The 27,023-nt window shown below is 29.4% G+C and overlaps 3 protein-coding genes across 9 annotated transcripts; 2 read left to right on the top strand and 1 right to left on the bottom strand.

Annotated features, from left to right (window-relative positions):
* The first annotated feature begins 7,864 nt into the window (after positions 1-7,864).
* On the top strand, positions 7,865-11,312 carry LOC108458004 (protein WAVE-DAMPENED 2-like). 5 transcript variants are annotated; one of them, XM_053021514.1, is made up of 7 exons: positions 7,865-8,181; positions 9,265-9,673; positions 9,897-9,994; positions 10,128-10,221; positions 10,318-10,389; positions 10,488-10,598; positions 10,702-11,312. In XM_053021514.1, exons 2-7 carry the CDS (start codon positions 9,269-9,271, stop codon positions 11,002-11,004), a joined length of 1,083 nt encoding a protein of 360 aa, XP_052877474.1. In that variant the 5' UTR covers positions 7,865-8,181; positions 9,265-9,268; the 3' UTR covers positions 11,005-11,312. The 5 variants fall into 5 exon arrangements, with proteins under 5 accessions (XP_052877474.1, XP_052877476.1, XP_017612717.1 ...); XM_053021516.1 differs by lacking the exon at positions 7,865-8,181 and adding an exon at positions 8,362-8,435; XM_017757228.2 differs by lacking the exon at positions 7,865-8,181 and adding an exon at positions 8,367-8,516.
* A 2,855-nt stretch (positions 11,313-14,167) lies between these two features.
* On the top strand, positions 14,168-16,008 carry LOC108458005 (uncharacterized). Its single transcript, XM_017757229.2, has 2 exons — positions 14,168-14,955; positions 15,470-16,008. The coding sequence occupies exons 1-2, from the start codon at positions 14,469-14,471 to the stop codon at positions 15,547-15,549; spliced, it is 567 nt and encodes a 188-aa protein (XP_017612718.1). The 5' UTR covers positions 14,168-14,468; the 3' UTR covers positions 15,550-16,008.
* A 940-nt stretch (positions 16,009-16,948) lies between these two features.
* LOC108457809 (uncharacterized) lies at positions 16,949-19,997 on the bottom strand. 3 transcript variants are annotated; one of them, XR_008274338.1, is made up of 4 exons: positions 19,412-19,997; positions 18,078-18,158; positions 17,619-17,746; positions 16,949-17,318 (listed from the first exon to the last, which is right to left on the bottom strand). XR_008274338.1 is itself a non-coding variant. In XM_017756960.2 (2 exons), the coding sequence occupies exon 2, from the start codon at positions 19,306-19,308 to the stop codon at positions 18,406-18,408; it is 903 nt and encodes a 300-aa protein (XP_017612449.1). In that variant the 5' UTR covers positions 19,309-19,318; positions 19,412-19,731; the 3' UTR covers positions 18,200-18,405. The 3 variants fall into 3 exon arrangements, 1 of the variants encoding a protein (XP_017612449.1); XR_008274337.1 differs by having other exon boundaries at positions 16,949-17,746; positions 19,412-19,996; XM_017756960.2 differs by lacking the exons at positions 16,949-17,318; positions 17,619-17,746; positions 18,078-18,158 and adding an exon at positions 18,200-19,318 and having other exon boundaries at positions 19,412-19,731.
* Between the last annotated feature and the right edge of the window lie 7,026 nt (positions 19,998-27,023).

The raw sequence follows: 27,023 nt of genomic DNA, 5'->3' as shown, positions 1-27,023 counted from the left end.
AAACTTATGGTGTATTAGCGCACCCATTATCAATTTTCAGATAGTGGAGTGGTATCATGGCGATCGAGTACTTCGGCAGTTCTGTTGCATTTAATATATCCCGAGTCCGCCAGTACAATTTGGGGATATCCATGGGATGACCAGAAGGGGGAGGCATGGGCTTGATTGGGGAGATGAGCATGAAGAATATGTTACGATGTGGAACAACCGGTTTAGGAGGGTACCTTAGATAGATCGTGGCTTGGATCTCCAGCCCCCGTTACAGTACCTATAGTGGTATCGTGAGATAGGGAAACCATTTTTGTTTGGTGGGCGGTCGATGGTAGTCCCCCCACATACGACACGAATTGGGCAACATCTTCCAAATCCGCATCATGCACCAGAGCCGGAGCCAGAGCTGGAACTACACTCTGGAGGTAGTTCTTATCATCCAGATTTAGGGGGCGATGACTATTTCTTGGGCTCCTCAGGCCATGGATATCATTCAGAGTTTGATATCTTCAGCCCACTACCACCTCAGTACTCCAGTCATCCAGCTAATATTTATCTCAGTACTCTGCTCCTTCCGGCCCGTATCCACCCATGTACTCAACTCCTCCGCAGGTTTGTAAGGAAGAATTCCCACGACTCTATATTCTCTTTATCTATGATGGTAAATGCAATCGGGAGCAGGTTATTGTTCCCGTCCTGAGTAATTGCTAGAAGTAAGATCTATGTATATTTACCGTATAGTCATGTCCCATCTACTTGCACAAACGGCTTGCAGTGGGGAAATGCACGTACACATGGATCAAACGTCCAGAACATCCGTTGAAAAATTCTTTTTTCGATTGTAGTTGCTTATTCGAGCTGTAATAAGGTCGTGTTTGCAACTCAATGGCAGTCCCTGGTACGTACTCCCTCATAGCGGCAATCTATCCCTACAACTCATTATATGATGCATCGAAATCTCCGTACAATTGCTCCATTGCCATCTGTTTAGCTATTCATGCCTTCCGGTATGACACTCGATACTGGAATTGTGCCTGTATTTCGGCAATCAGTATTGAAACTTTAATGGTCGGCATGTCTTCAACCATTGGCATGATGCACGTACAGATAGTTTTGGAATCAAGTTTTCGATGATCTTCTGTCATATGTGATGAAGTGCATGTGTGAGGCCCAATAAATTTTCGTATATCCCACATCTGCTACTTTTGGATAAATACAGCTCGTATCCGCCAATTGCAGCCTCCGCTGACTTCCAACACTCTCCAATATATAATTTCGGTTTAGACACGACGACTTTATAGTCTACTGATGTATTCATACTATACCATTTAATGGCAAATACACACTCTTCCTTATTTTCGAATCTCTGGCCCACGAACAACTCCTCAGGATTAGAATATACGCCCATCCGATGAGCAGATTGTATTTTAGGGTACTCTGGGAACTCAGCTACATGCACCGCATCGGGGTCTATCCGAGACATGTGTGCCCCAATATTATTATGTATCACAATACGATGAATCTGGTTCCCGACTGAAGATGCATTAACATTTACTTCCTCATTCACGCCTTCATCGTCAATATCATCTAAGACCTCATCTACGTCGGGATCATTTTCACTATCGACTTCATGATCAGAAGGATCACTACTATGGTATACATCATCACCAACCACAGCAGTCTCGGGTGCAGCATTAAGATTAATGTCGATCCCATGTATAGTTGATTGACTACCAACGTATGATACCAGAACCACCATACACGGTTCTTGAGCTCCATCTTCTTCACTAATAGAGTGGGATCTTCAGTTTCCTCCACACCAGCTAACTCAGCAAATAACTGAATCGGTGCATTTTGGTTGCTCCAAGTCCCACAATAAAGAGCGACCATTGTCTCCACGTCTTCATTGTCTACAAGTTCCATTTCGGTGAATTTTATGGGATCCGTCGAAATTGGAAACTTGTAGAAAAGTTTCGAGATCCTTCTCCCACAACGTTTATAAATTTTTTCACCAATTTTTTCCTTCATATTATCAAAAGAGATATTTCTATTAAATCTCATTGCTACTTGTTTGCGACATTCAAATATACATCCTACGCTTGTTGTCAAAATTTCTTCATCAAAATAAATGCATACGAAAAACTGATTCTCCATATTCAATACTAGATCTGTTAAAAAATTTCAAAATTCTCAAAATAGTTTCGAATAACAAAAAAGTTACATAAAATTTTTAATGCAAAATTTTTCATTGAGAAGCTAACAAAATTATTAATCTAACAAACTTTTAAATAATAAAATTTCTAACAAAATTCTACATTCTATTTAAAAATAAATAAATTAAAATATCTTATCATTCTTCTTGCTTTCCTTTCTTTCCTTCTTCTCCTTCTCTTCTTACTTCTATTTTGCTGCTAAATTTTCTGTATGTACTTCATCTGATTTTCGGGAGAATATATAGAGAAAAAAATTAAGCATGTGGGCCCCCCAGTTGCGCCTACCAAGAAGGCACAACTAGTCGTGCCTGTCAGATATGCTCAACTAGTTGAGCCTGTCAGATAGGCGCAACATGTATGTATGCTTTTCCCGTCCATATACACGGGTTGTATACTAACCTGAAAAAAAAAATATATATAATAATTTTTTAAATGAAAAAAAATTAATATTAAAAAAATCGGTTGCGCCTGTCAGGTAGGCATGACCTAAAAAAATATATCATTTTCGTAATTAATCTGTCTGACAACCCATTTTCGTGTATAATTTTTTTTATAATATTGAGGTAAAAACCCAAAATCATATATATATATATATATATATATATATATATATTAAGATGTATAAATGTTCCAAATCATTTGAATGCATAAATTTTAAGTTGTGTTTGTTTCACTTAAAATAACTTTGAAAAATAATTTTAGAAAATAAATTAATTTTTGAAAAATTAATATATTTCGTGTTTGGATGATTCTGCGTATAATATTTTTTATTATTTGGCAACTTTTGTTTTGAAATTATTTTCTAAAAGTTGTTCCTTGTAAAACAAATACAACATAAATTTATTGTTACAAAATATATTATAGTCCAATTTTTTGACAATTGAAATTTATTTTATAATAAGATAATATTTTGTAATAATCAATATCATATATAAATTTAATAATAAATAATGTCTGATTAAAATTTAATTTAACTTTTATATATATATATATATATATATATATATATATGAGAGTATGTATTGAAACATTAGAGTTGAAAGGGATAAATATAACTAAGCATTATTTAAACAAGTACTCATATTTATATAATTAAAATATCCATATTTTATCTTGGGTTAAAATATGTCATAAGTCTCTGCGTTCTTTATAAATTTGAAATTTAATCCCTATACTTCTATTTTGGAAATTTAGTCCTACTTTTTAGATTTCAAAATTAGATCCAATTGCTAACACTATTAAGAATATTTTGTTAAATTCATGCTAACACTATTAGATCAAATTGCTAACATTTTTAGATTTCAAAATTTAATAGTATTAACAATTCGACTTGCTTTTCAAATCTAAAAAGTAGAGGACTAAATTATTGAAATTCTGGACTAAATTTCAAATTTGTGAAGAGTATAAAAGTTATGGCATATTTTAAACATTTATTATTAATATATTTATAATTGTAATATATATCTATTATTAAAATAGTAATAAAAATATTTTCAATAATATATGAAGAATATTATTTTTAAAATTTATTATTAAAATAAAATTAATATTAAATACTTTTATTAAATTAATAAATTATATTAATAAATTATTATATTATTAAATATATATTTAATAATATTAAAATTATAATATTTAATATTAATTAAATATATATTATTTAAGATAATTTTGATATAAAAATAAAAATTACTCATAGATGAGCTCTTTTTCGGAAAAGGGTAAGTTATATTACATGTAAAAAAAGACTTGTTTTTTGTTGACCAAGCTGTTTTTCCATGAAATAAACACATGAATGAAAATGCATTGCTTTAAAAAATAAATATTAATTTAATTAAACTTTTTATTATTGCAAATATTATTTGTATTAATGAAATTTAATTCAATCATTTTCATTGTTGTATATTTTTTTTTATATTCTTTATGTCCGTTTTACGATTCATGTTCGAGGTTCTTGGCTGCCCTTCTCAATAATATCGTCTTCAATGTTTGAACCTAATCATTTGTTCATCATTTTGAATGTTTCTAATAGCATAAACAAATCTATCACTTAACACATTTTTTTATTATTTCCTAATTGTTTTGTAAAAGTAAATGAAAACAATCAATTGAAAGTTTAACTAAACTTAAACTAAGAAAATTATGCATCACCTAATTTTATCCTTTTCTTCTAATGGAACCCACTTTTATTATTATTAGTATTAAACCCAACTTCATTTATTTACCTAATTGCTAGCTTGTTGTCGCCTTTGGCTTTTAGATGTTCACAATTCCATCATGCAAATAAATCAATAAAAAAATTGCAAAACCTAAATCTTTGTTTACAATTTGGTCCTTCATTCACCTACTTAGGGGACAGTAATCACATCATGCAATTAAATTATAAACCTTAAATATTCCTTTCAAATTGCTCTTTCATTCACCTAATTAGAGGACAATAAGAAAAGGATAAAAGAAAATTGAGCAATGGGTCCCTCCATGTTTTACTTTATTCATTTCACTTCTGTAAATTTTAAGGTCAATTGCCCCCTTCACATCTAGATAGGGATGTAAATGAACAGAATATTCTCGTGAATCGTTCGTATAACGTTCGTTTACTAAGCTAAATAGATAAGTATGAACAAATTTTTTCTGTTCGTTTAATAAACGAGCGAACACGAACAGAGGTGTGTTCAATTCGTTTATGTTCACGAACAAGCTCGTTTATTTATTAATGATATTTTCTTATAAAAATATTAAAATAATATCTTTGTGTGTGTACTTATTGTTTGTTTGTTTGTTTATTATTCATTAACATTGTTCGTGAACATGTTTATTTACTATTTGTGAGCATGTTCGATTAAGTTAAATGAATATGCTCGTGAACATTAAACAAACGAACATGAACTCACATGATTTTAAATAAACAAACATGAACAAAAAAATTTAAAATTATTAACGAACACAAACTAAACACGAACAAACTTAAAAAGAAACAAACGAACATGAACAGAGGTTTGTTCATTCAAGCTCGATTCACTTACAACCCTACATCTAGACTTAGGGTTAATTTGGTTGCCATCGCATTTAAGCTTTAAATTAGGGGAACTTTATAGTAATGTAGTTGGTTTCGCATCGGTTTCAGCTGATGCACGTTATTCTAATAATAAATTGGTGCAATCAATTCTCTTTTCCACATCGTTTAAAATTTTGATCCATATCGATTGCATCGATCCGTTCTACCCAATTCTAATAGTACCGGTTGATACATGAATAATAGTAAAAGATATAAAATTTCTAACATTTTATTGTTATAATAAACAATAAAATATTTACCAAAACACTGTGTAAGGACTAATGTATGAATATTCTATATTTGAAATTTATTTAATATCATTCATTTAATATTTGTAAATATTTTTATATATATGTATTAAATTTTTTCTTAAATATCGATAAATTTGAAACAATACATCTAAACAGACCGATATTGGTATGTACCGGTTTCAGTAGAAAAATAGTGCATCCACAGGAACAATACTAATTAATCATCTTGCTTTATAAATCAATTCAAAGTTCAATGAACACAATCAAGGCTTAAATTAGGAGAAGTGGTAAGACTTTAGCTTATATTACAAACTCAATTAAATCTAAAATTAAATGATTTAATCTAAAGTGATTAAGTTATTCGATTTGATAGAAATTAAATACTATACATTCATTTAGTTACTTGATAGATATATCAAATTAAAATTGATAATTATAAATCGATATTGTCTCCACTTACATAAAAACAATAGTAAATTTATAGCTTGATAATTTAGGATTTATGTAACAAAAGTGAAACAGTCAAGAGGAAAAATAAATTTATTGTAATGTTTTTTTCGTCAAACCCAATTATCGACTCTAATTCCATATCGGTAATTATATATATGTAAATAATCATATCATTTTAAATATTCTTGAATAATTGTTTATATAATATTAAATTTTTCGTTTGCATAATATCAGAAACCTATGACTAATGCATATACATACAATATGACTCGTTTATTTTTCAATTTTTATGTAATTATTCCATGTTAAACATGCATTAATCCGGTAGAAACCGAATAATTTTTAAGAGGGCTGAGTGAAATTTTAAGTTTTATATTCTATATATTTATAATTTTAAAGTATTAAATCAAATTTTTATAATTTTAGGGGTAAAGCATAATTTTATATTTAATAATTTAAAATTTTTAAAAAATTTAAGGACTTACATAACAATTTTTTTTTATTTTAGGGCTAGATTTGCCTATACATTAGTCCATATATTTTTTAGAGAAAAGGAAAATATATTTTGTTTTCCAATTAGAAAATCTAAAGCTTTGGTTTAATTGACTAGCATTAAATAGTTTAAGATAAGATGACTAGATTTGAAGCATTGTTTAGATGCTATTTTTTCACATATGCATTAAATCGAAAGCCTCTCACTTGGCTATCTTTCATATCAAATACGATAAATAGTATTCATACTATTTTCACACTCTTCACCACCAATAAAATCAAATAATAAAATAAAATCGATGCTTTGATTCTCATTTTTAATATAGAATAATTTTAAAATTGTGGTTAACGTTCATTCCTTTAATAAATTTATAAAACATAAAAGATTAATCATTAAATTTATTTCGATAAATTATTTTAAACTCTTACAAAATTATTAGTCAAATCTTATTTTATACAAATTTTGATTCATTGTTATATCCATCTTGGATTTATATATATTTTTAATTATATTTTTACGTGGAATTTGTCTCTTGTTTAATATTACAAGGAAGGCTTTGGAGTAAGGAACTTCACAAAGAATTATCTGTATTGAAAATTTTAGATACAATTCCAAAGGACTTATGAAAAGGATTTACCAAATTTTCACCATAATTTTTTAATAATTTTATTATAGATTTTAAGGGTTTCAGTGCATTCAAAACCACGTCTTCGTATATTGATAATAATATCTATACTAATTGAACTAAAACTCGATCGACAACTTTAACTATAATTTTGAATAATTATAACTTTAATCTTCAATTTAAACCCTTTTGATGGGTTAAAGAGAAATAACCCAACGAGTCAAGAGTAGTAAGAAAAATTTAAGTAACTCTTAGAGAATAAAAATATAAAAGAAAATTGAAGAGTATAATATTTATCTTTAATCGTGTTTAAAAAGTATTTAAAAAAGAAAAGAAAGCACATTTAGAATCTATATGTGGGTTCTTGATTGATGGGTTGTGGTTGAGTATCTTATAGTGTAAACCTTCCTTATTAGGTCAATAATGTGACCTAATGAAGTGTGCTTACAGGATATGCGAATGATGGTACCAATTCGCAAAATATAACATTTTAATAAATACGAAAATAACATAACATTTGATTAGTTGAAAATATTTTTAGAAAAGTGATTGATTTAAGATTTGTTTAAAAATAATGATTTAACTTTAACTCGATTAATATAAAATTATTGTTAATACATAAATATATAAATTTAAATATATTGAAATAATTATACTCTTAAATAATATTAAATATTATATTAAAATAATAAATATAATTAGAAATTATAATAACATCGCAACAAAAAAGAAATTGTAATTGAGGGTATATCATATATGGATCAGCCTTACCAACAACTATACATACACATATAATTATTACTATATAATTTATCAACTTGTGAGAAAAAGATAGCAACGAGTGGATGAAGGAAAAAACAAAATAATTTAATAGTGAGTCAAAAAAAGGAAAAAAAGAATCAACAGTAACAGTACTTAAACACCACTGGTTAGCAAAATCCATGAAATAAAACCCAGCTTTCAATGACTGAGAGACCTAAATAAAAGCAAAAATATCACTTAGTGTGTGAGAAACTGTAAGGGAAAGAACACAAGCTGAAGAACAGAGAAGAGAGGGACAAAAAGGTTTCAAGATCTTATCAGATCAAACCTAGAAGATAACAGTAAGAGAATATATATATTATGTATATATGTGTATCAATGTTTATCTTTCTGGGTTTTTTTTTTCTTTCTATTTTTGGTTTTAATATAAGCAATGGGATTTGATCTATTTTACTTGAGTTTTTTTTTTCTTGTTGCTGTCTTTTTCAAGGTATTTTGCTTCATTTTCATGTTTTTTTTTTTCTGGGTTTTTACTTTTTTATAGTAATGTGGGGTGTTTTTATGTGAAATGTGTGCCAGTAAATGAACATTTTCAGTAAATTTATCCTCTCTCTTTTTTCTCTTTATCCTAAAGCAGTTCTGGGGTTTGTTTGTTTGGTCTAAAACTGCTGGATTTGTGGGTTTCTTTTAAAAGCTCTTTTAAGTGATTTTTGTTGTTCTTTATGTTAATGTAAATGCTAAGAAATATGGAGCTTTAACTAAAGCTTCCATTTTTCTCTTGGATTTTTAATTTTTGGTTAATATTTGCTAAATTAAATCTTCTCTCTTTATCTTTCTTTGAATGAACTTTTCAGTTTTTTTTTTTCCCTCTGTGTGTGTGGGTCTATATTTGGTAGAATTATATGTAAAGGAGACTAATTTGGATTAAAAAGTAGAGTCTTGAATTCCATAATTTGTGCTTAAAGGTATCATCTTTCATGTGAACTTCCAAATGATTCCATTAATCTTCTTCTGCATTCTTGTTTGAAGAGTACAATGGTGACCTTTTTTTTGCATACCAAATGTGAAACAAAGGTAAAAGCATTTCAATGTTTGGAAAAAAAAAAAAAAAAAGTGAAAGTGAAAGTGAAAGTGAATTCTTTGCTAGGAGCAAAAGTAATCACCATTCGATCTCGGCTAGGGTATTGAATTTTTGCTGCAGATCATGGATGGATCTACATGAAAAATCATGTTTTATTTGATATGTGGGTTATATATATGCGCTAGGAATTGTGTAGTGCTTGTCGTTTCTCGGTCCAGTTCTTTGTTTCGACAACTTGAAATTGCAATCTTCCATGGTTTTTCAGTGTCTTGTTTGGTTTCTTTATTCCTTTGTGCTGAGTTTGGCTTTTCCGAGCTAAAAGGTCATCTTATTTCTAATGCAGTTTGATGGGGAGGGAACTCACTGATGTGCATATGGATGATAAGCCCAACGGTGTTGTGAAATCGAACGGTGTGGTGAATTCAAATGGTGCTCCTAGAGTTTCAGAAGACACTGAGTCAAAGAACTACGAGGTCAAGGAATGCACTGAGGAGAACTCCATTGTCCATAATGGTACCGTGAATGAAGATGTGTTAGGTGTCAAAAGCTCAAATTTTGGTACCGATATCCCTGATGAGAAAAAGGAAAAGATCGGAGATCAGAAGTTCACCGACCATGTGAAATTAAGCCCTGTCGCATCTAAATCTGGTGGTGCCGGAGATATTCGTGTGCACCATAACTCAAAAGCCGGTGCTAACGGCATAGCAAGTGTTAAATCTACACCTTCTCCTATTGCTACAAAGAATTTTGAGGTAACTAAAATTCTCGAGATTTAGTTTTGTTAGACAACTCGGATGAGCAATGCACGATACGAGAGACTTAACAAGTTATGGTCTTTTGACATGCTTTGAATGACATTGTTGATAATATGAATTATTGATGTTCTATACTAATGGTCCGGTTTATGATAATTGATGTTACTTAATTGTTATATATGTATGGTGTTGAACTATACGATCTTGCCATTTCTTTCAGCGAAGCTCTCCTCTGACTCCTTCGATGTCAAGGAAGCTATTTCAACCTTTCGACAGGAGGCATCCCGATGATGAGGATAATTGGTCTGTTGCATCCACGTATCCTCTCTTTGGTTTTAAGAAGTTAAGTTACGATGCTAGGAGTCTCTATCCGAACTCTATGCTATTTGTTTTAACCATTTAGGACAAGGGTTTTTATTGTTTTAGTCGAGTTTTCTTTAGCTGTGTCTAGTACGGTTGCATCTTTTCGTACTTCTAGATCCAGGGTAACTATTGGAACTGCTCCAACTTTCAAAAGTGCCGAACGTGCTGAGAGACGGAAGCAGGTATGTTCTTAATCTGAATGGCTGATCTTCGAAACCTACATTTTCCACATTTTGGGTTTCAAGTTATCGAAATGTATAATTTTTTTTGCCATCCAGTTTTACCTGAAGTTAGAGGAAAAACATCAAGCTTTGGAGGCCGAAAGAAGCCAGTGCGAGGCTCGGACCAAGGTACGTGCTGTTTAAAATTATCTCTTCCATAAGATTCGTGTTCGAGTCGGGTCTTCTAGGAGAGCTATAACCGTGACATTTATTTACATTTCTTGTAGGAAGAGCAACAAGCAGCCATTAAGCAGCTTAGAAAAAGCATGGTTGTCAAAGCAAACCCGGTACCGAGTTTCTACTATGAAGGACCTCCACCAAAAGTCGAACCGAAGAAGGTAACTGAAGCCTTTCTCCTTGTGTTGTCAATACAACATAACCCTGAATACACCGTGATCAATTTAATGAAACGTTTTCATTCTTGCTTTTATTTCATTTCAGTTACCATTGACTCGGCCAAAGTCGCCAAATCTTTCTCGGAGAAAGAGCTGCAGTGATGTAGTCCACTCATCTGTGGACGAAAAGGCGAAAACATGCTGCCGGACTCACCGCCACAGCTTAGGTGCTCAGACAGAACGATCCGGTACTGCAAATGAGGTGAAAAGTAAGGGTCGGGTTGGCGGGCAGAGCAGTAACGGAGCTGGTATGGTGAAAGATCGATCAAAACCGGTAACGACAACAATGAAAGCTGCTGCTCCGAAAATCACGAAGCCGAGTAACGGAAACATCACTGTTGAGTCATGAAAATCTGGTCTTCTTTTTAACATTAATGTGAACTGTATATTGTTTTGTAGGTTATATATATATATATTTATATATAAATATATATATATGAGTTATATTGATTCTAATGTGGTTCAAGTGCCTTGTTTTCATCTAATATTATTTTTAAGATGGACTGTATTTTCATTTTATTTTATTTTTCTTGTAAAATTCTCTTTTTTAGATGTATTTGGGATGGTAGTAGATCGAATATTTGTAATATTTGAATCTGTTTATTATTATTATTATGAATTTTATTTATTTAGTCTTTTGTGTTTGTGTTAATGAAATTTCTCTAAGTATTCCTTTATTTAAAATTATGTGTTTTATATTGGTTTTTTAAATGAATTTATTTGGATTTTAGTTTAATTTAGGGATTAAATTGCATTTTCAATATTTAATGGGGAGTAATTTCGAAATTAATATTTTTAGGAAATTCGTTGGTTAGGTTGACATGAAAACTGAATTAATAAAATATAAGAAGGAAAAATACCAAAAAGAAAAAGTGGCCTCAGTTAATTTTTAATTTTAGTTCAGTATTACTAAAATTAAAGTTTTTAAAGAATAATTAGAGTTTTCAATTTAATTAAGATTAGATTTGATAAATTGAAAATTAATACTTTTAGGTAAACTACACCATAGAAAGTTTTTGTTTGGTCACTTGATTAAAAATAGTTATACTTTGATTACTTTTGAAAGTTTTCATTTAAGTCATTTACCTATTTAAAAAAGTTTTTTTTTTCTAAAAACATTATGCTGGCGAACTTCAAGCAACGATTCGATGATTGATATAATGGATCAGTACCCGTCAACGAGTAGAAGAACATACCTTAGTTCTAAGTCGATCTAATGTAAGTTTCGGAGATTGGAGAAAAAATTTGTTTAAATTTTGGCTCACAAATTTGTGACATCCAAATTTTATAAAAAAAAAATGATTTGTATAAGAAAAGGGAAAAGAGAGCTAGGCTTTGATTAGTGCAAGCAATAGTGATCAAATTGTAACTTTTTTAATTAAGTGACTAAAACAAAAATTTACTTATAATTTAGTGACTAATAGTATAGTTTTCTCATACTTTTAATGATTTAATTTTATATAGCATGATTAGATTTATGAATTTTTAAGATTGTAGACATGCGATTATTTAAAAAAAAAACTTTTTACTTGAAAAATCATATTTCAACATGTTGACAAATTCTAATTTTAAAATTTAAATATGTAAAAAATATTAGCGGATAAGAAATCGAGTAATAAAGAGTTTATTGTCTTTTAAATAATATATTAAGCTTTAAGTTTGGTAAATGAAAAAATAACATAATTTATCCTTAATTTAGTTCAACCCAACTCGACTTTAGATATAGTCGAGTCCAATATGGTTATTGAATTTGTTATTAATAATAAGTTTAATATCCTTTAAATCTCCTCAAATTATGCTCAAATCAAGTCCTCAAAAAATTATTAAAGTATAGATCATGTCCTTTTGTTAGCTTGGCTATTAAATGCCTTCTTATGTTTTTTTTTTTAATATGCTCTAAATTAAGTACGAATGTATATTTAATACGTAAATTGAGGATTAAATTAGACTTATTTATGGATTAGGCTTGAAGGTCCATTTGAAAAGTAGTAGGGTTTGAGTAAAAATATATATTTGAAAAATAGATTTGGACAAAAAATAAGACCCATTTTTTAAATAGACCGAGCCTCGGGTAAGCCTTTTTTGGCCTGAGTCCGGCTTGAATTTGCAAAAAAAAAAAAATTGCTGCTGCTGCTTTTTCATTGTTTTGTCTATTATATTATTATTTTTTATTATTGTTTGGATATTATACAACTCTTATTTTATTATTAATTTTGCTATTATTTTAGAGGTATTTAGTTGCTAAATTGCAGTTATATTAGTGTTATTAAATATTTTTTAAAAAATTTATTTGTTGAGAAACATTTATTTTAATATTTTTGTGTATTTGATGTATTATAATTTTTAAAATTTATTTTTATATAAAAAATTTTAATATGAGCAAGTTAGGTTGGGTTGAGTTTGGATTTTAACAATTTTATCTGAGCCGAGTTTGGCTTAAAATTTATGCACATTTTTAGGTTAGGCTGAGGTCGAGCCTAAATCTTTTACTTAGCCCGACTCATGGACAACTTTAAACTAAATTAATAAAAAAAATTGATATCTTACAATTTTAATATTAAGATTTAAACATTACCATTAATAAACGTTATTTTTTTTTTATAAATGATTATATAAATCAATCGGGTTAACCTTTAATTTGATATGGTTAACATCACACTAGTTGAACAATACAGAAAAAAGCAAAATGCAATCAGATTTAACGTTAAGTTAGGGTTCAGTTTTGTTTGATTGATATTCGCCTCCCTAATTACATCAACAAAAAGTTGAGTAAAAACACAAATTACCACAGTAATTTGTCACAATTGTTATGGAGATAAACAAAATGGTAGTAGCTAGAAACCCATTGGCAACCACAATTTAAACCAATACCCGACCATTTCCGACACTAACAATACATAAAATAGTTTGAGGGTTTCCAAGCAACAGTTATAACTGTATGGTGTTAAATCCCTTAAACCGATTCAGTCGATTTAATTTGGTTAATTGGTCGGTATCCGAATTTAGTTTAGTCAAATGTCGATTAATGATTTTTTAGAATTTCAATTATCGGTTAATTTGGTTCGAAACCGGATAATTAACTGAAATATTTGTTGTTTACAACACTTACGTAGTGTTTTTAATGTGTTATTTGTTATTTTCAATTTCATTCAAAGTTTTTTAAACTATTGAATAAAAGCAAATGAATATTAGCAATGTGTTTTATTATTATGTTTTATATTTATTTTAACCAAAAGATAAAAAAACATATAAATTTTGATTAATTCGGTTAACCGAAATATTTCGGTTCGATTAATGGTAAAAAGAATTTATATTTAAGTAATTCGGTTCGGGTGTTAACCGAACCGACCCGACCGTAATGACCAAAATGTGAGTAAAAACACAATTATAACAGTAATTTGTAACAACTATTATGTTGGTAAACAAAATGGTAGAAGAAAAGACATTGGCAACAAACCAAAACCCGACAATTTCCGACACTAAAAATACATAAAATATTTAGAGGGATTTCCAAGTGACAGTTATAAATGTATGGTATTAAATCCCCTAAACAAAAGCCAATCCTTTATTTCACAATTAAAGCTCTCTCAATCATTTTCACCTTCTAGCAGGCCATGCTATTTAAATTTTTTTTCATAATTTCTTAATTTTTTTTATAAAAAAACACAAAATATTGGCCTAAAAATAGATAAACACCTTGTAATCCTTAACCTAATCCCTAACACAGCCCAATTTTATTTTCCTCCGTCGTTGCTTCAGCTTTCCGCTGCCACCATTGTTGATACCGTCACGGTTTTTAGGATTGCTGTTGAAATGGCGAAGAAAGAAGAGATGAGATTAAGGAAAGCGATTACGTTTTCGTCAGGCGGATCGGAGCCAGACGAATTGCGACGCATGGCATTGAAAGCATCCAAATCGTTGAAAAGCGACCGGCCTTTGTCGAGGCAATTATCAATGTGCGAGGCGTCAAGGGACATCGCGTGGGAGCGACGTCGACAACAAATGCTTAAGCAAAAACAGAGGGAAAGAAAGGGGATTGACGTAACCGATGGTAAAAAGTTGACAGATGAAGATCTGCATGAACTTAAAGGGTCCATCGAGCTAGGGTTTGGATTCGAAGAAGAACAAGGGCAAAAATTATGCCAAACATTGCCGGCTTTAGATCTTTATTTTGCTGTAAATCGTCAGGTATCGTCGAGTCCGGTTTCGAGCCCTCATGGCGGAGGTCCAGCCTTTACGCAGTCATGCAATGAGTTCGAAAGCCCTAGAAGTGTATTGGATTGGAAAATTTGCAACCCAGGTAATGTCTCAATGCCATTGTGTTAGAAGAAATATTCGATTCATATTTGAATATAGATCATAACTAACGATTCTACAATAACCTTAATTTTAATATATTCGTGTTAGATACATATATATATATATATATATGTATAATAATCGTGCATGAGTTATATAGGTTTTACATGTTTGGTATCTAACTTTCATTTTTCTAGAAATATCCATTCAAACATTAGCATCTAGGTGACATAAAATAAGTTTTTCTTAAATAAAATGCAATTATAATCTATTATTTGGCATGTTGGATACTGATAATTGAGTGATTCGGCCTTTTCATTCTTCTTGAAGCACTTAAACTTACGCATATTTAAACATAATTACGAGAATATAAACCCTCAAAAATACATGAAAGAAATGAATGTGCTCGTGTTATATATGTATCCAATATCTAACACTCTAGCTTGAATAACATAGAAATGAATGTACTCGTGTTATATACGTACCCGTATTAATAAATTTTCCATTTTTTGCAGGAGATAATCCTCAACAAGTTAAGACCAATCTAAGGCATTGGGCACAAGCTGTAGCATGTGCCGTGATGCAATCATATTGATAGTGTGGGATGCAGAGGCAAATTAAATGAAAATACACACACAATAGGAAAGTTGATGGCAGCATTTAACAAATTGGTTTGTCACATTAGGTGTTGACATTTGGCTTCAAGGAAAAAGTTCGAGGTTGTGGGTTCAGAGATAATAGAAGAGGTTTGTCAGATGTTGAGATTTGAATTTTAGATCGAATGGATACGGCACGTTAACGATGATTAGATGAACTAAATGAAATAAACTTCAAAGATTTCACTCTGATTCTTTGAATGCTTATTCTTTTAAGTTTATTTTCTTTAGCAAACCAAAATTTGAGGCACAGTATATGTACCAATAGAAGATTTTTTTCCTTTTTCTTTCTTTCTTTCTTTTAATTTCTGTATGATTGATTGTTTCTATAATATTAACCAACATGTGTCATTTTTCAATTCCTTAGGAATGAAAGACACTATTTCATTTATGAAAAATAGATTTGTTCATGGATCGAAACAAATTTATATTAACAGAGTTTATGCTTGTCCACTTTTAATTTATCTAAGCCAATGATAGTAGCCGATTATTTAAAGATTGAACTTTATATTAGTGTTAACTAAAGATTTGAACACAAATATTTTTCTTACTCTAATTGTGTTTAATCGACTAAGAGATCGATTTTTGTTAGAATCCAATTAATCTCTCTTAAAAGTATTGATAAATAAAATTAAAGCCTTTGAAGATGTTTTGTTTTTTAAGTTACAACTACATCACCAGTTCCGATCAAAATCAATTATTATAAACACTAAATTGAATAACTAATTCAACGATTAATTGAAGCTAATTAACTATAACCAAAATAAATCTAGAGTAGAGACCCATCTCGCATCCACTTTTCATAAAAATAAACCTACTCCGTTTGGAATGAATCAATTGGGAATCTATTGGGCAATTTGAATTTTGCCGTCTCTAATTTGAAAAAGAATCCATACATTTACATAAAATTCTACTTCAACTTAAGATCTAAAAATTCTTAAAGTCTTAACCTTTAAAAAAATTATTTTCACCAAAAGGTATGAATTTTTTTTGGAATCAAGATTTGTTCATATGAACTTATTTGCACATGTTAATTGGATAAGTCAAATCAATTTTGAGTTCAAATTATGGATTTGTACTATTCGAGTTTAAAGCTCAAGCTTTTCAACTTAGATCATTATGTCAATTTAGGTTGAAATCATTTTGTATTGTTTGTTTGAATCATTTCAAGTTCGAATAATTTTCGATTTAATTTTTTTGAGTCCAGATAAGTTTAGATGATAGGTTTGCACTTGGATGCATAAAATGTGCATTTGTCCCCTTTTTTCTTCCCTACAAAAAGTTCATTGCCAAGCTACCCATAAATTATGAAGTTCACAGTTAGAATGTTCCAAGTCATTCTCTAGGATTGAGATTAGGAATTAATTCAACAATGATATTTAGGGTTCTGGGATACATTAAATCCAGATAAAACTCAAAAATATCTTAAATGTATTAAGAATCGACTTTTAGGGTTGTGAAGAGAGGCTATATATGAACAAAACTCGAAAACGAAACAAAAACAAACAATACCTCAAAAGTTGAGTGCAGGTTGTAGGAAGTCGAAGTTAGAGAAGTCTTTGTTGGCAGCGTAGGATATCTTGAGTCCCAAGAAAAAAACATAAAAGAAACTTGTTTGATTCTCTCGCAAGGATCAAACATCATCGCATCGCTAATCCTAAACCTTAATCCGCTCATATCCAAGACTTCAATAAGCCCCAAGTTCTTGCTACAGGCAGGCAGAAGATGAGTTGCAAAAATTGAACATTTGAATATGGTGATGGATAAAGTTGAACATATCGCCTTCGTTTCCTAGTTCTACGGATATAAATCAACTGAGAAATTTAGATCCATTTGTTATTATGCTTCACTGAGTTCAATGGAAGATTAAACTCCGTAAAGCAGTTCTGAAAGTTTAAAGCTTTCATGGTGTTAAAAACAAGCTGAATTTCCTATCACACTCTGCAATCTATCAAGAAAGTGTTGCAGATACTGAATGGTGTCCCAGTTCATGTCAAAAGTGACTTACCTTTATTGGTTGTTGAAATACCACCTCAATCCGATAATTCCGTGAACAAGAAGTCATGAAACTAAACACTTCCCACAGCTTAGGAAAAGCCAGCATCCGTATCTTGGACTAGACCATCCTCTTCAGCCCTACATCACGATACAATCATTCTGAGTTTCGACAGTTGACCTCAAGATATTCTGCGCATTAGTCTGAATCACAAGTTTCCTAAGAACGTATGCTACTCAAACTCGGGTGTAATGTAAGTGTCAAATAAGGGTATTGTTCGTTTTTCTCTTTTCAAGTTTTTCTATGCATTTAGAGAGTCCTTGTAGGATCATATCCCCATAACAATGTCTAGATAAGAATCAAAACACGGATACTTCAAGAAAACTAAAGAACCAGAGTAATATAGTTTCCAATGAACTAAACCGATTCATGTTGACTTCAACTAAGGCATACTTGCAGTTAGACCCATACCGCTAATGCATTAATGCTTTGAGGAGATTTCAGCTCTGCTAGTCAATAACTTGTCGTCCGCAAAACCAGCTCGAACTGCAGCTGTAAGAAGATTTGAACAACTACCCATTGAAGAATTTCAATTCGTATAACAAATATTGATAATTAAACTAATGTATCAAGGATATACAGCAGAGTAAGAACACGGAAAAGAAAAACAAATGGTTCGATTTTTCAATCGAATCAATCGAACTTTGATCATAAGTGTATATAAACATCACCACTCAATAAAAGTTTTTTTATGTTAGCACTTTTGAGAGAGTTGAAGACGAATCTATAATCTGTTTTTCTACTCATTCTTCCAAGCATACAAAACCAATGAAAAGCCGAGATTTCGTGTCTTCGAATCTTGAAACCGTTGTGAGAAAGACCATTGCAACGTACTCGGATTAGTGTTCGGTTGGCTAATCCACAACTTCTCCTCCGATGAAGGCAATGCCTTGAACATAAAAACGGCATTCCCGACCGATGATCCGAAGAGCCAATTATGAACATCCCAATAAACTTCAACAGCCATCCCATCAACCAAAATAGTATAATTCCCTCGAAACTTCCATCGTAGCCGCTTCACTTGCATCAAACTCTTGCCGTCCACACGAATCACAAGACACGGATCGTTTACCCCGATCGTGTCGCATTCAATCACAAGATCGTGAATCCGACCGGTATTGCAAAACTGTGCCTTTGTACCGAACACCCTTTTGCCGAAAACATTTTCCTTTTTGGCCACGAAGAGGGCATCCAAAGGAACGGGACTAGCATTAGTCTTTTTATAAGCTTCTTTTTTCATGTCACCAAGAAGCAATACCATTCGTTTATTAGCAACAACACAAACATAAAACCCTTGCGATGGTTCCGGTCCGGAACTGAATTTCGCCGTCGAAAGGTCCCAAAATATGTCTAATTTACAAAAATATGCTTCTAAAGACTTAGACCCTTTTCTTTTAGAGAATAACCATGGCTTTATATCAACTTTACAAAGACATTGATTGGTAGAATCATCAATACCAACACTTAAGCCTTGTCCCATTAAACTCTTGTTCCAAGTCACAGTTATTAAACACGATCTACCTAAGATTTGACATTGATAAACACAAGTAACTATGTTTTGTCCATTTTTACTTGTGTTTGATGATGATGAATCAGCTACTTGAACCCCATTTTCACCAAAACATGATGGGAAATCCCTCATTTTTGCAACCCTAAAAAAACCGCACAATCTTAAAAAACTGAGACTTTGAAACATTAAAAACAGCAAAAAGTAACAGAAACTAAATGGGACCTAAATCTCTTACCTTTAAATTGATAAAAGAAAAACTGTCTTGAATCTCAAAACTGCTTGTCAAGGCTTGATTTTGATATGGGGCACTGCATTTTTTTTTCTTTTTTGCAAGAAAACTCAAATACTCATCAATGGAAAATGTCTACAGCTTCAAAATTTAAAGACAAATTTAAGTAAAGTAGAAGCTTTCAATAAGGAGAGACAAGTAGACAAAAAAAAAAAGCAGAGTTCCTTCACTGTAAATTCCTCTGCTATACTGTTATCATTATCAATCATACAATATATCAATTTGCAAAATTCTATTAATTTTTTTTCCTAAAGAAATGAACTTTACCTCTATAGATAATGACAGCTTGAAAAAAGAAATTTAAAAAAAAGGGAAATTAGAAGGATTTTAGAAATTGAGTAATTGCTGGAAAAAGGCTGGATTTTGAGGATTGCGGTTGAATGACAAAAGAAAGTAAAGCCAAAAGAAATTGAAAAAAATGAATAAAATAGAAAAAGAATCTGTCTTTATAGGCTTAGCCACTCTCTGTGATTGTAAGGTTTTTTTGCTTTAGCTGACATGGTCACATGTTATAGTGAATACCCAAATTTTAAGCATAAAAATTGATGGGATTTGGGAGCTAGCCATGTTATTGCTGTGAGGCTAATTTTTCAAGTTTCATTGGACAGTGGGAATATAATAAAGACATATAACATTTACTGTCGGGTCCTTTTTTGGTAAAATTAATATAGGAAAAAAAATTCAGCACACTTAAATTTACTTTTTTTTATATTGATAATAATTTTAATATTAATTGAGATCAAATTTAATTAAATTTTTATTTTTATTTTAAATTCTTTTTATTTTTAATAATTGATAATTTTTTAATTTAATTTTTAAAGTTGAGATTCCGATAAAATATATTATGTCTATTTATAATAATTCCGGTTAATAGGTATGACAATGTTTTATGTTATCTTTTAGATCTTTATAAATTAGGCTTTGAATATATTTTTTATTAACGAATCTGATTCAATCTGAATTATCAATATCATTTTAAAATAAAATAAAAAGTATAATAATTTATTTGGTCTTTTTAACTTTATAAAAAAGTTATTTTAGTTCTATTTAATTTTTCGCTCTTTTAATCTTTAAACTTGTATTATTTGTCAAATTATCTTAAAATGAATAAAAAATTTAAATATCTTAAATTTAATTTCAAATATATATAAATTATTTTTAAAAAATTAATTAAGTGCTAACGTAATAATCTTTTAAAATATACTTAAAATTAAATAAAAAATCTAAAAAAGCAAATAATTATATAAAAAATAAATAGCAAGATACTTAGATAAAATAATTAAATAAGACCCTTTTCGACATCATCACATAAAGTAAACATCAATTTTCAATGCACCGAAAGTCAATTATTAACTATTAATTACCACATTTAATGAAAAATATTACTATAAAATTATCAATTTATTTTTTACATTTAAGGAAAAAATTATCATATAAATTTTAGTTTATTAATTTCTTTAAAAAGTCACTTAAGTTGATTTTTTAAATAAAATTTCCTTTTTCTCATAATTATTTTTTTATTACTAGAATTTTAAAAAAATCACTAAAGGATATTTTATTGATGATTAAGGTAAATATCAAATTGAAAAGGAAAGAAAGATTTTTTAATTATTAAGGAAAAAAAGGAAAGTGTTCTTCACGTGCAATTATGGCGTGTGAGAAAATGTTTAAGATCTTTTTTAAAATTAAAATTTAAAATTAAAAGGTTTTTAAGGAGAATAAAGACGTGGAATTCACGTGCAGCTGTCCATGTTTAGTTGGCGTGCGTTACAGCCCGTCGGGTCCAACCTTTTTGTTTACTTCCGCCTTATCGGGTCTTTAAAACCCGACGCGTTTCAATTTTTAGGATTTGGATAATAATAGATTTGATATTTGTATTTTTCTAAAATTTTAAATTTTGTATTTATTTTTTATTATTAGTGTTGAAATAAATTTTAGGGTTAGGTATATTTTAATTAAAAATAATTTAAATATTCAAATATTATCTAATTTTGTAAAAGGTAAATCGAATCTCTATAAGTATTTGAAGCCGCACTATATATAGTCATTCATAATTTTGATAATTGGTGTTTGTATATATTGAATTTGATGTCACCGAGAGATGTTCAAAGGTCAAGTTGTATTTGGTACAAATTGAATCTATTTATAATATTAGAATATTTTATATTTTCTCATACTCGATTTGACCTAAAATATGAGTTTTGCATTTTGTTTAAGTCCAATCATATTTATAAATAGTTAAAACAAGCTAATTTGTGGCTAGCATATATTTTTTCAAAAATAATTCTTTGATATAGTCACGGTGGAAAATTTTAACTCATTTTGCTACATGTCTTTTAAATGTATTTGTAGAAATTAAAAAAATAAACCATCTAATAATTTATTAATTAATTTGTAAAATTAAAAAACTCCACGTAATAAGGGTCTCGAACAAAGGCAAGAGGACCATATGTGCAATAATTTCATGAAGCATGGGATTCCATTATGAACCCAAACCAGGACCTTTATATAATTAATATTATTTTAATTTATTTAGACTTTAGTCCTTTTTTTATTAATTATTATTTCATTTGCCATGATTAAGACCGACACATGTAGCCGCAATCATCGGGCCAAAAAAAAAAAAGTTAATCCTTACACTAATTTACATTAATAAAATAAATCATGGTACATCAAATACATTGTGATTGATTAATCAAATTTTGTTCTCTCTGATTTATAATTTAATCATTTTATTTAATGTAATAATGAATCATTATAGTACTAAAGTACTTATAAATAAAATGTTTAATCTTTTAATATGGTTAAGGATTTGACACTTATAAAACTTGAAGCCTAAGTTTGTTTTTTATTCTCTTTATTGGATTGGGACCTGAAAATATAAATATATTTAATGTTAAAAATTTATATCGGTTCGAAATTATATTTGTTTAATAGATCTGTTTAAAGATCAGATTAAGTGTTTAAATTTAAAAGATTATTCGATATTTAAATAAAATATTAAATTTCTGTAATTTAGATAATGTAAAATTTAATATATAATTCTATAATACAAATATTAAAATATATGATAATTTGTCTTTTTTCTTTAATTTGTTTATGTTTAAAGGTTTAAAAAACAGAATATATATAATTACTAAATGTTAAATAAAAAAGTAATATGTATTTTTTAAAATGAACAGGTCTAAAAAAATTAGATTGATCGTTTAAATATATAAGTGAGTTTTGGGTAAAAATTAAGATTGATATTTTAAGTTGGACCAAGTCTTATACAATTTTAATACAATGCATGTGCTTGGCCCAAACTTTGCTCAACCTGATCTATAATAATTCTATTATCAAATAACCTAATTTATTATTTCAAACAAAAGAAATAACGTAATAATAATTTTCTTTTTATTGATAATTATATATAGCTGGTTATGAATATCTTATTAAGTGGATGTCCATCATGATTAAGATAAAGTTTTAATGTACTTTAAATTCTAATTGTTATTAGAATTAAATCTCTACTTTTTATACTTCTTATGCCTATAAATAGAAACTACGATGAAACATTGTAATAATCCATTTTTATCAATAAAATACATTTTCTATTATTTTCATATCTCCTCTGTTCTTTATTCTTTTCATCTCTCTTTATTTTATAATCTGAAATCTTTTAAAATGTTTAATCCTTATTTTTAGGTTCCATTAAAAGCATGATCAAGAAATGCCTATTATATCAAATGCCAACTTTTTACCATATTTTAATAAAAAATTGTGATTTTACCATTGAAATAGAAAAAAAAATGATTAGTTTTCTAATATTTATAACATATCCATTCTATTGAAATTAAAAGATCTGATTGATTTTGTTGGTTTTATTGGCATCATGATTTCTAAGTTTGATTTTTAGGATTTTAATTCATTAAAATGTATAATTGTTGAAGTTAGAATTTTTAAAAAAAAGTAAAATTAAATTAAAAATTTTATGAGCCAAAATGTACTTTTTTTATATATAATTTTAGAAAGATTGAAACACATTTTATTAATTTAGAGCACTAAAATATAAATTTATCATTTATTAATTTAATTTTTTGAAATTTTAAAGGGTTAAAACACAAAATTTTTATTTTAGGGATTAAGGGCAAGACCCTACTTACACTCCTCTAATGATGCCACTATCTTGGTGAATTTTCTCTTGCACCCTTAGATAGGAGTTGGCAAGTGTCTCGGTTCCCTAAAATAAAAATTTCTACTTTTGGCTATTTAAAATTTATAAATTTGTAAATTAGTATATGATAAAAATTACACTTTAGCCTAAAAGAATGATAAAATTTTGATTTAATATTTTAAAATATTATAAAGATATAAACTATTAAAATTGTACAATTCATTTCAATTATTATAAAACTATATAATTTAATTACATCCCAATTTTTTTCTAATTTTACCCCAACTCATAAATATCTTATATTTTATAGGACATGAGTTTGAGTTTAATCATATGTAATGTAGCGACGTAAAAAAAATTCTCTTTCGGTCGCTAATTGTGGTGATTTATTAAACATTTGAAAACCAACTTTCGATTTTATTAATAAAGGAGTCGCCACCGATCTTTTTCCGGTGTGACCGGACACCTAATAAATTATCCTTTTAGAAAAGAAAACTTATTCTTGCACAAAAATGAAGGCCGAATTTAGGTCTACGTCAAAAGCCAAAGTAAAGTTGGGTTCGGGAGTCGGTTACGCGCAAGGAAGGTATTAGCACCCTCGCGACGCCCAAAATTGGTATCTTATTAAACAAGTATTGTCTTAATTTTCAAAATTGCAAGTTCAAAGTAACATTGAATCGTGATCCGATCAAAACACGAGAAATTTCAAGTTTCGTTTTCTTTCGAGAATGACGTACCGTTTTAACACGAGTCGATTGATATTCACCCAACATAGCGATGAAATCGATGACTTAATATTAAATCGGCATGTTGCCTTATTTATTGAAATTAAAATTATGAGTAAAACATTATTTAAAATAAGAATTAAGTAAATAATACAAAACAACGATGCAATTAATAATGAAATGTTAAAAGCGAGAATATTAAAACAACAATATTAATATTTACAAAAAAATAGAAATGATGTACTACCAATATAATAAGAAAAATAATATATTCATAATGACAATAGAAAATAACAATATATACATAAAACATACATATACATATATATATATATATATATATATACATGACATACCAAAATGAAAATATACAACATATATTAGAAATATTAATAACAGAAAAATATATTTTATATATATATATATGCTAACGACACTACATGAATATGTACTTATATGTATTAAAATATCTACATATATAATGGACATGTACTAATAATGATAATAAGAGTAATAATAAAAGACGCATATATACCAAATAATACATAATAATTTAAAACAAAATAGTAAGTAACAATAGAGAAAATGATAAGTATAATAATAAATATAACGATATATGAAAATAATACTATATAAAGAAAAGAATATATATACTCCTATAATAAAATATGTGTACTAATATTAATAATAAATATAATAGGATAAAATAAATATAATAATATATACATGATATGGTATTAAAATACGTATATATATAATAGTATTTGAGTATGTACATGAGACAATATAAAATATATACATGGAAATATACAAGAAGTATACAACTAATAACATTAAGAATATATATATAATATAAATATAATATATACAATATACACATATGATAAAAGCTAATAATATGTACATGTATATCTACATACACATTAAGTAAAAGTACTAATGCTAACAATATTAATAATGAATATAATAATAGATATATATACATATAATAGTAAGAAACGAAACATAAAGAAAATATATATATAAATAGCTAAATATAATATAATAATAACAATATATAAAAATAATAGTGATAACAATATTACATATATAACATGATTAATATTTAAAGCTAAATTAAGTAGCAAAATAATATGAAATCCAAGGTAAATCTGAAAAATAAATGAAAAGAAGAGAGAGGAAGAGAGAAGGGAGGGGGGAAAAAAATCCGGCCAAGGGGGGCCGGTCACCGGTCGATCGTCGGCCACCGCCCGTCACCGACCACCGTCGGCCACCGCCAAATCACCGACCACCGTCGGCCACCGCCCACAGTGGCGAAAAAAAGGTAAATAATTTTTTTAACAATATATGTATATATAAAGAAAGAAAAAAACAACACAAAAAAAAGAAAGAAAAAGATTCGAAGAAGAGGAAAAAGAAAAAATGCAACCTTTTATTGATGTTTCTTTTGTGTTCAAAATTTGAAGGATTTTGTGTTTTTTTCTTCTTCAATCTTTGTAAAATCCTCCCTTCTTCCTTTACATGATTTTTGAATGGCTTTTTATAGCCATCTTTTACATGATTTTCTATTTTTTTTTTCTATTTTGTAGATGGTGGTGGTAGACAATGGGAGGAAAAATGGGGCAAGTGGGAAAGTGGTTAGGTGGCTAGGTTTTTTTATCTTTTTTTGTTAGGGTTTTCTTTTTTCTTCTTTTTTTTTTTTTGGGTTAGGTTTTTTTGGGGTAGGTTTTTCTTTTTTTTTTTTTCTTTGTTTTTTTTTGGGTTAGGTTTTTTTGGGGGCTTAATGGGCTTTTGAATTGGGTTTGGGTAGATGTAAATGGGTCATGGGTTAAGGGTTTTAGTGAGTTTAGAGGTTTGGTTGGGTTTTCATATAATTGGGCGGGCAATTTGGGTTTCTATATTGCCCTCTTTGCTCATTGTCGTACAACGATAATAGAGCAAAGACTTTCAAGAAGACCAAACTTGCCGGTCTTGCTAGGTCTTGACTTGCTTTGGAACTCTTCTTGTTTAGTTAGTCTCTTTTCAGTCCACCGCATCTTGTAGCTTTGGTTCAATCCATCGCAAATTCAGAGATATGCCTTGTAGCTTCAATCTGTTCCAATGTAACTTCAAGGATAAGAGATTTGTGGCTTCGATCCGCTTCACTGTAACCCGGAAAGATAAGATCTACAATTTCAATATGCTCTTCTATCGCTTCGGTGAGATAAGGTTTTGGTCTTCTTCTGCGACTCAGAAAGGCAAGATCGATGCCTCGATCAACTCCACTGCAACTTTAAGGAGGCGAATCGGCGTCTTCAATTAGCTTCAATCTTTATTCTCTACTCGGCATGTGATCCTGAGCTCAACTCATTTTTGCAATATGAATTGACTCTCTAAAAGCAGACATTAAAAGCAGAATTGAAAATAGCTCGTAGCGTGAGCCAAGGCTCAACTCACCTCTCGCAATATGAGTTGATTTTTGAAACTTAACTTGAAAAGCGATTTTGAAAATACCTCGATATGTGATTGGAGGTTCAACTCACCTCTCGCAATATGAGTTGATTTTTGAAAAAAGAAATTAAAGACTCAACTCAACTCTCGCAGAATTAAAAAGCTCAACTCACCTCTCAATATGAGTTGAATTTTTTGAAAAAAAACAGAATTGAAAATAGCTCAAAGACGTGAGCCAAGGCTCAAC

This window comes from Gossypium arboreum, chromosome 11 (genome assembly GCF_025698485.1).
Source record: "Gossypium arboreum isolate Shixiya-1 chromosome 11, ASM2569848v2, whole genome shotgun sequence".
Lineage (NCBI taxonomy): Eukaryota > Viridiplantae > Streptophyta > Magnoliopsida > Malvales > Malvaceae > Gossypium > Gossypium arboreum.
The sequence above is the reverse complement of the archived record's forward strand: the minus strand, read 5'-3'. Positions and strand labels throughout refer to the sequence as shown.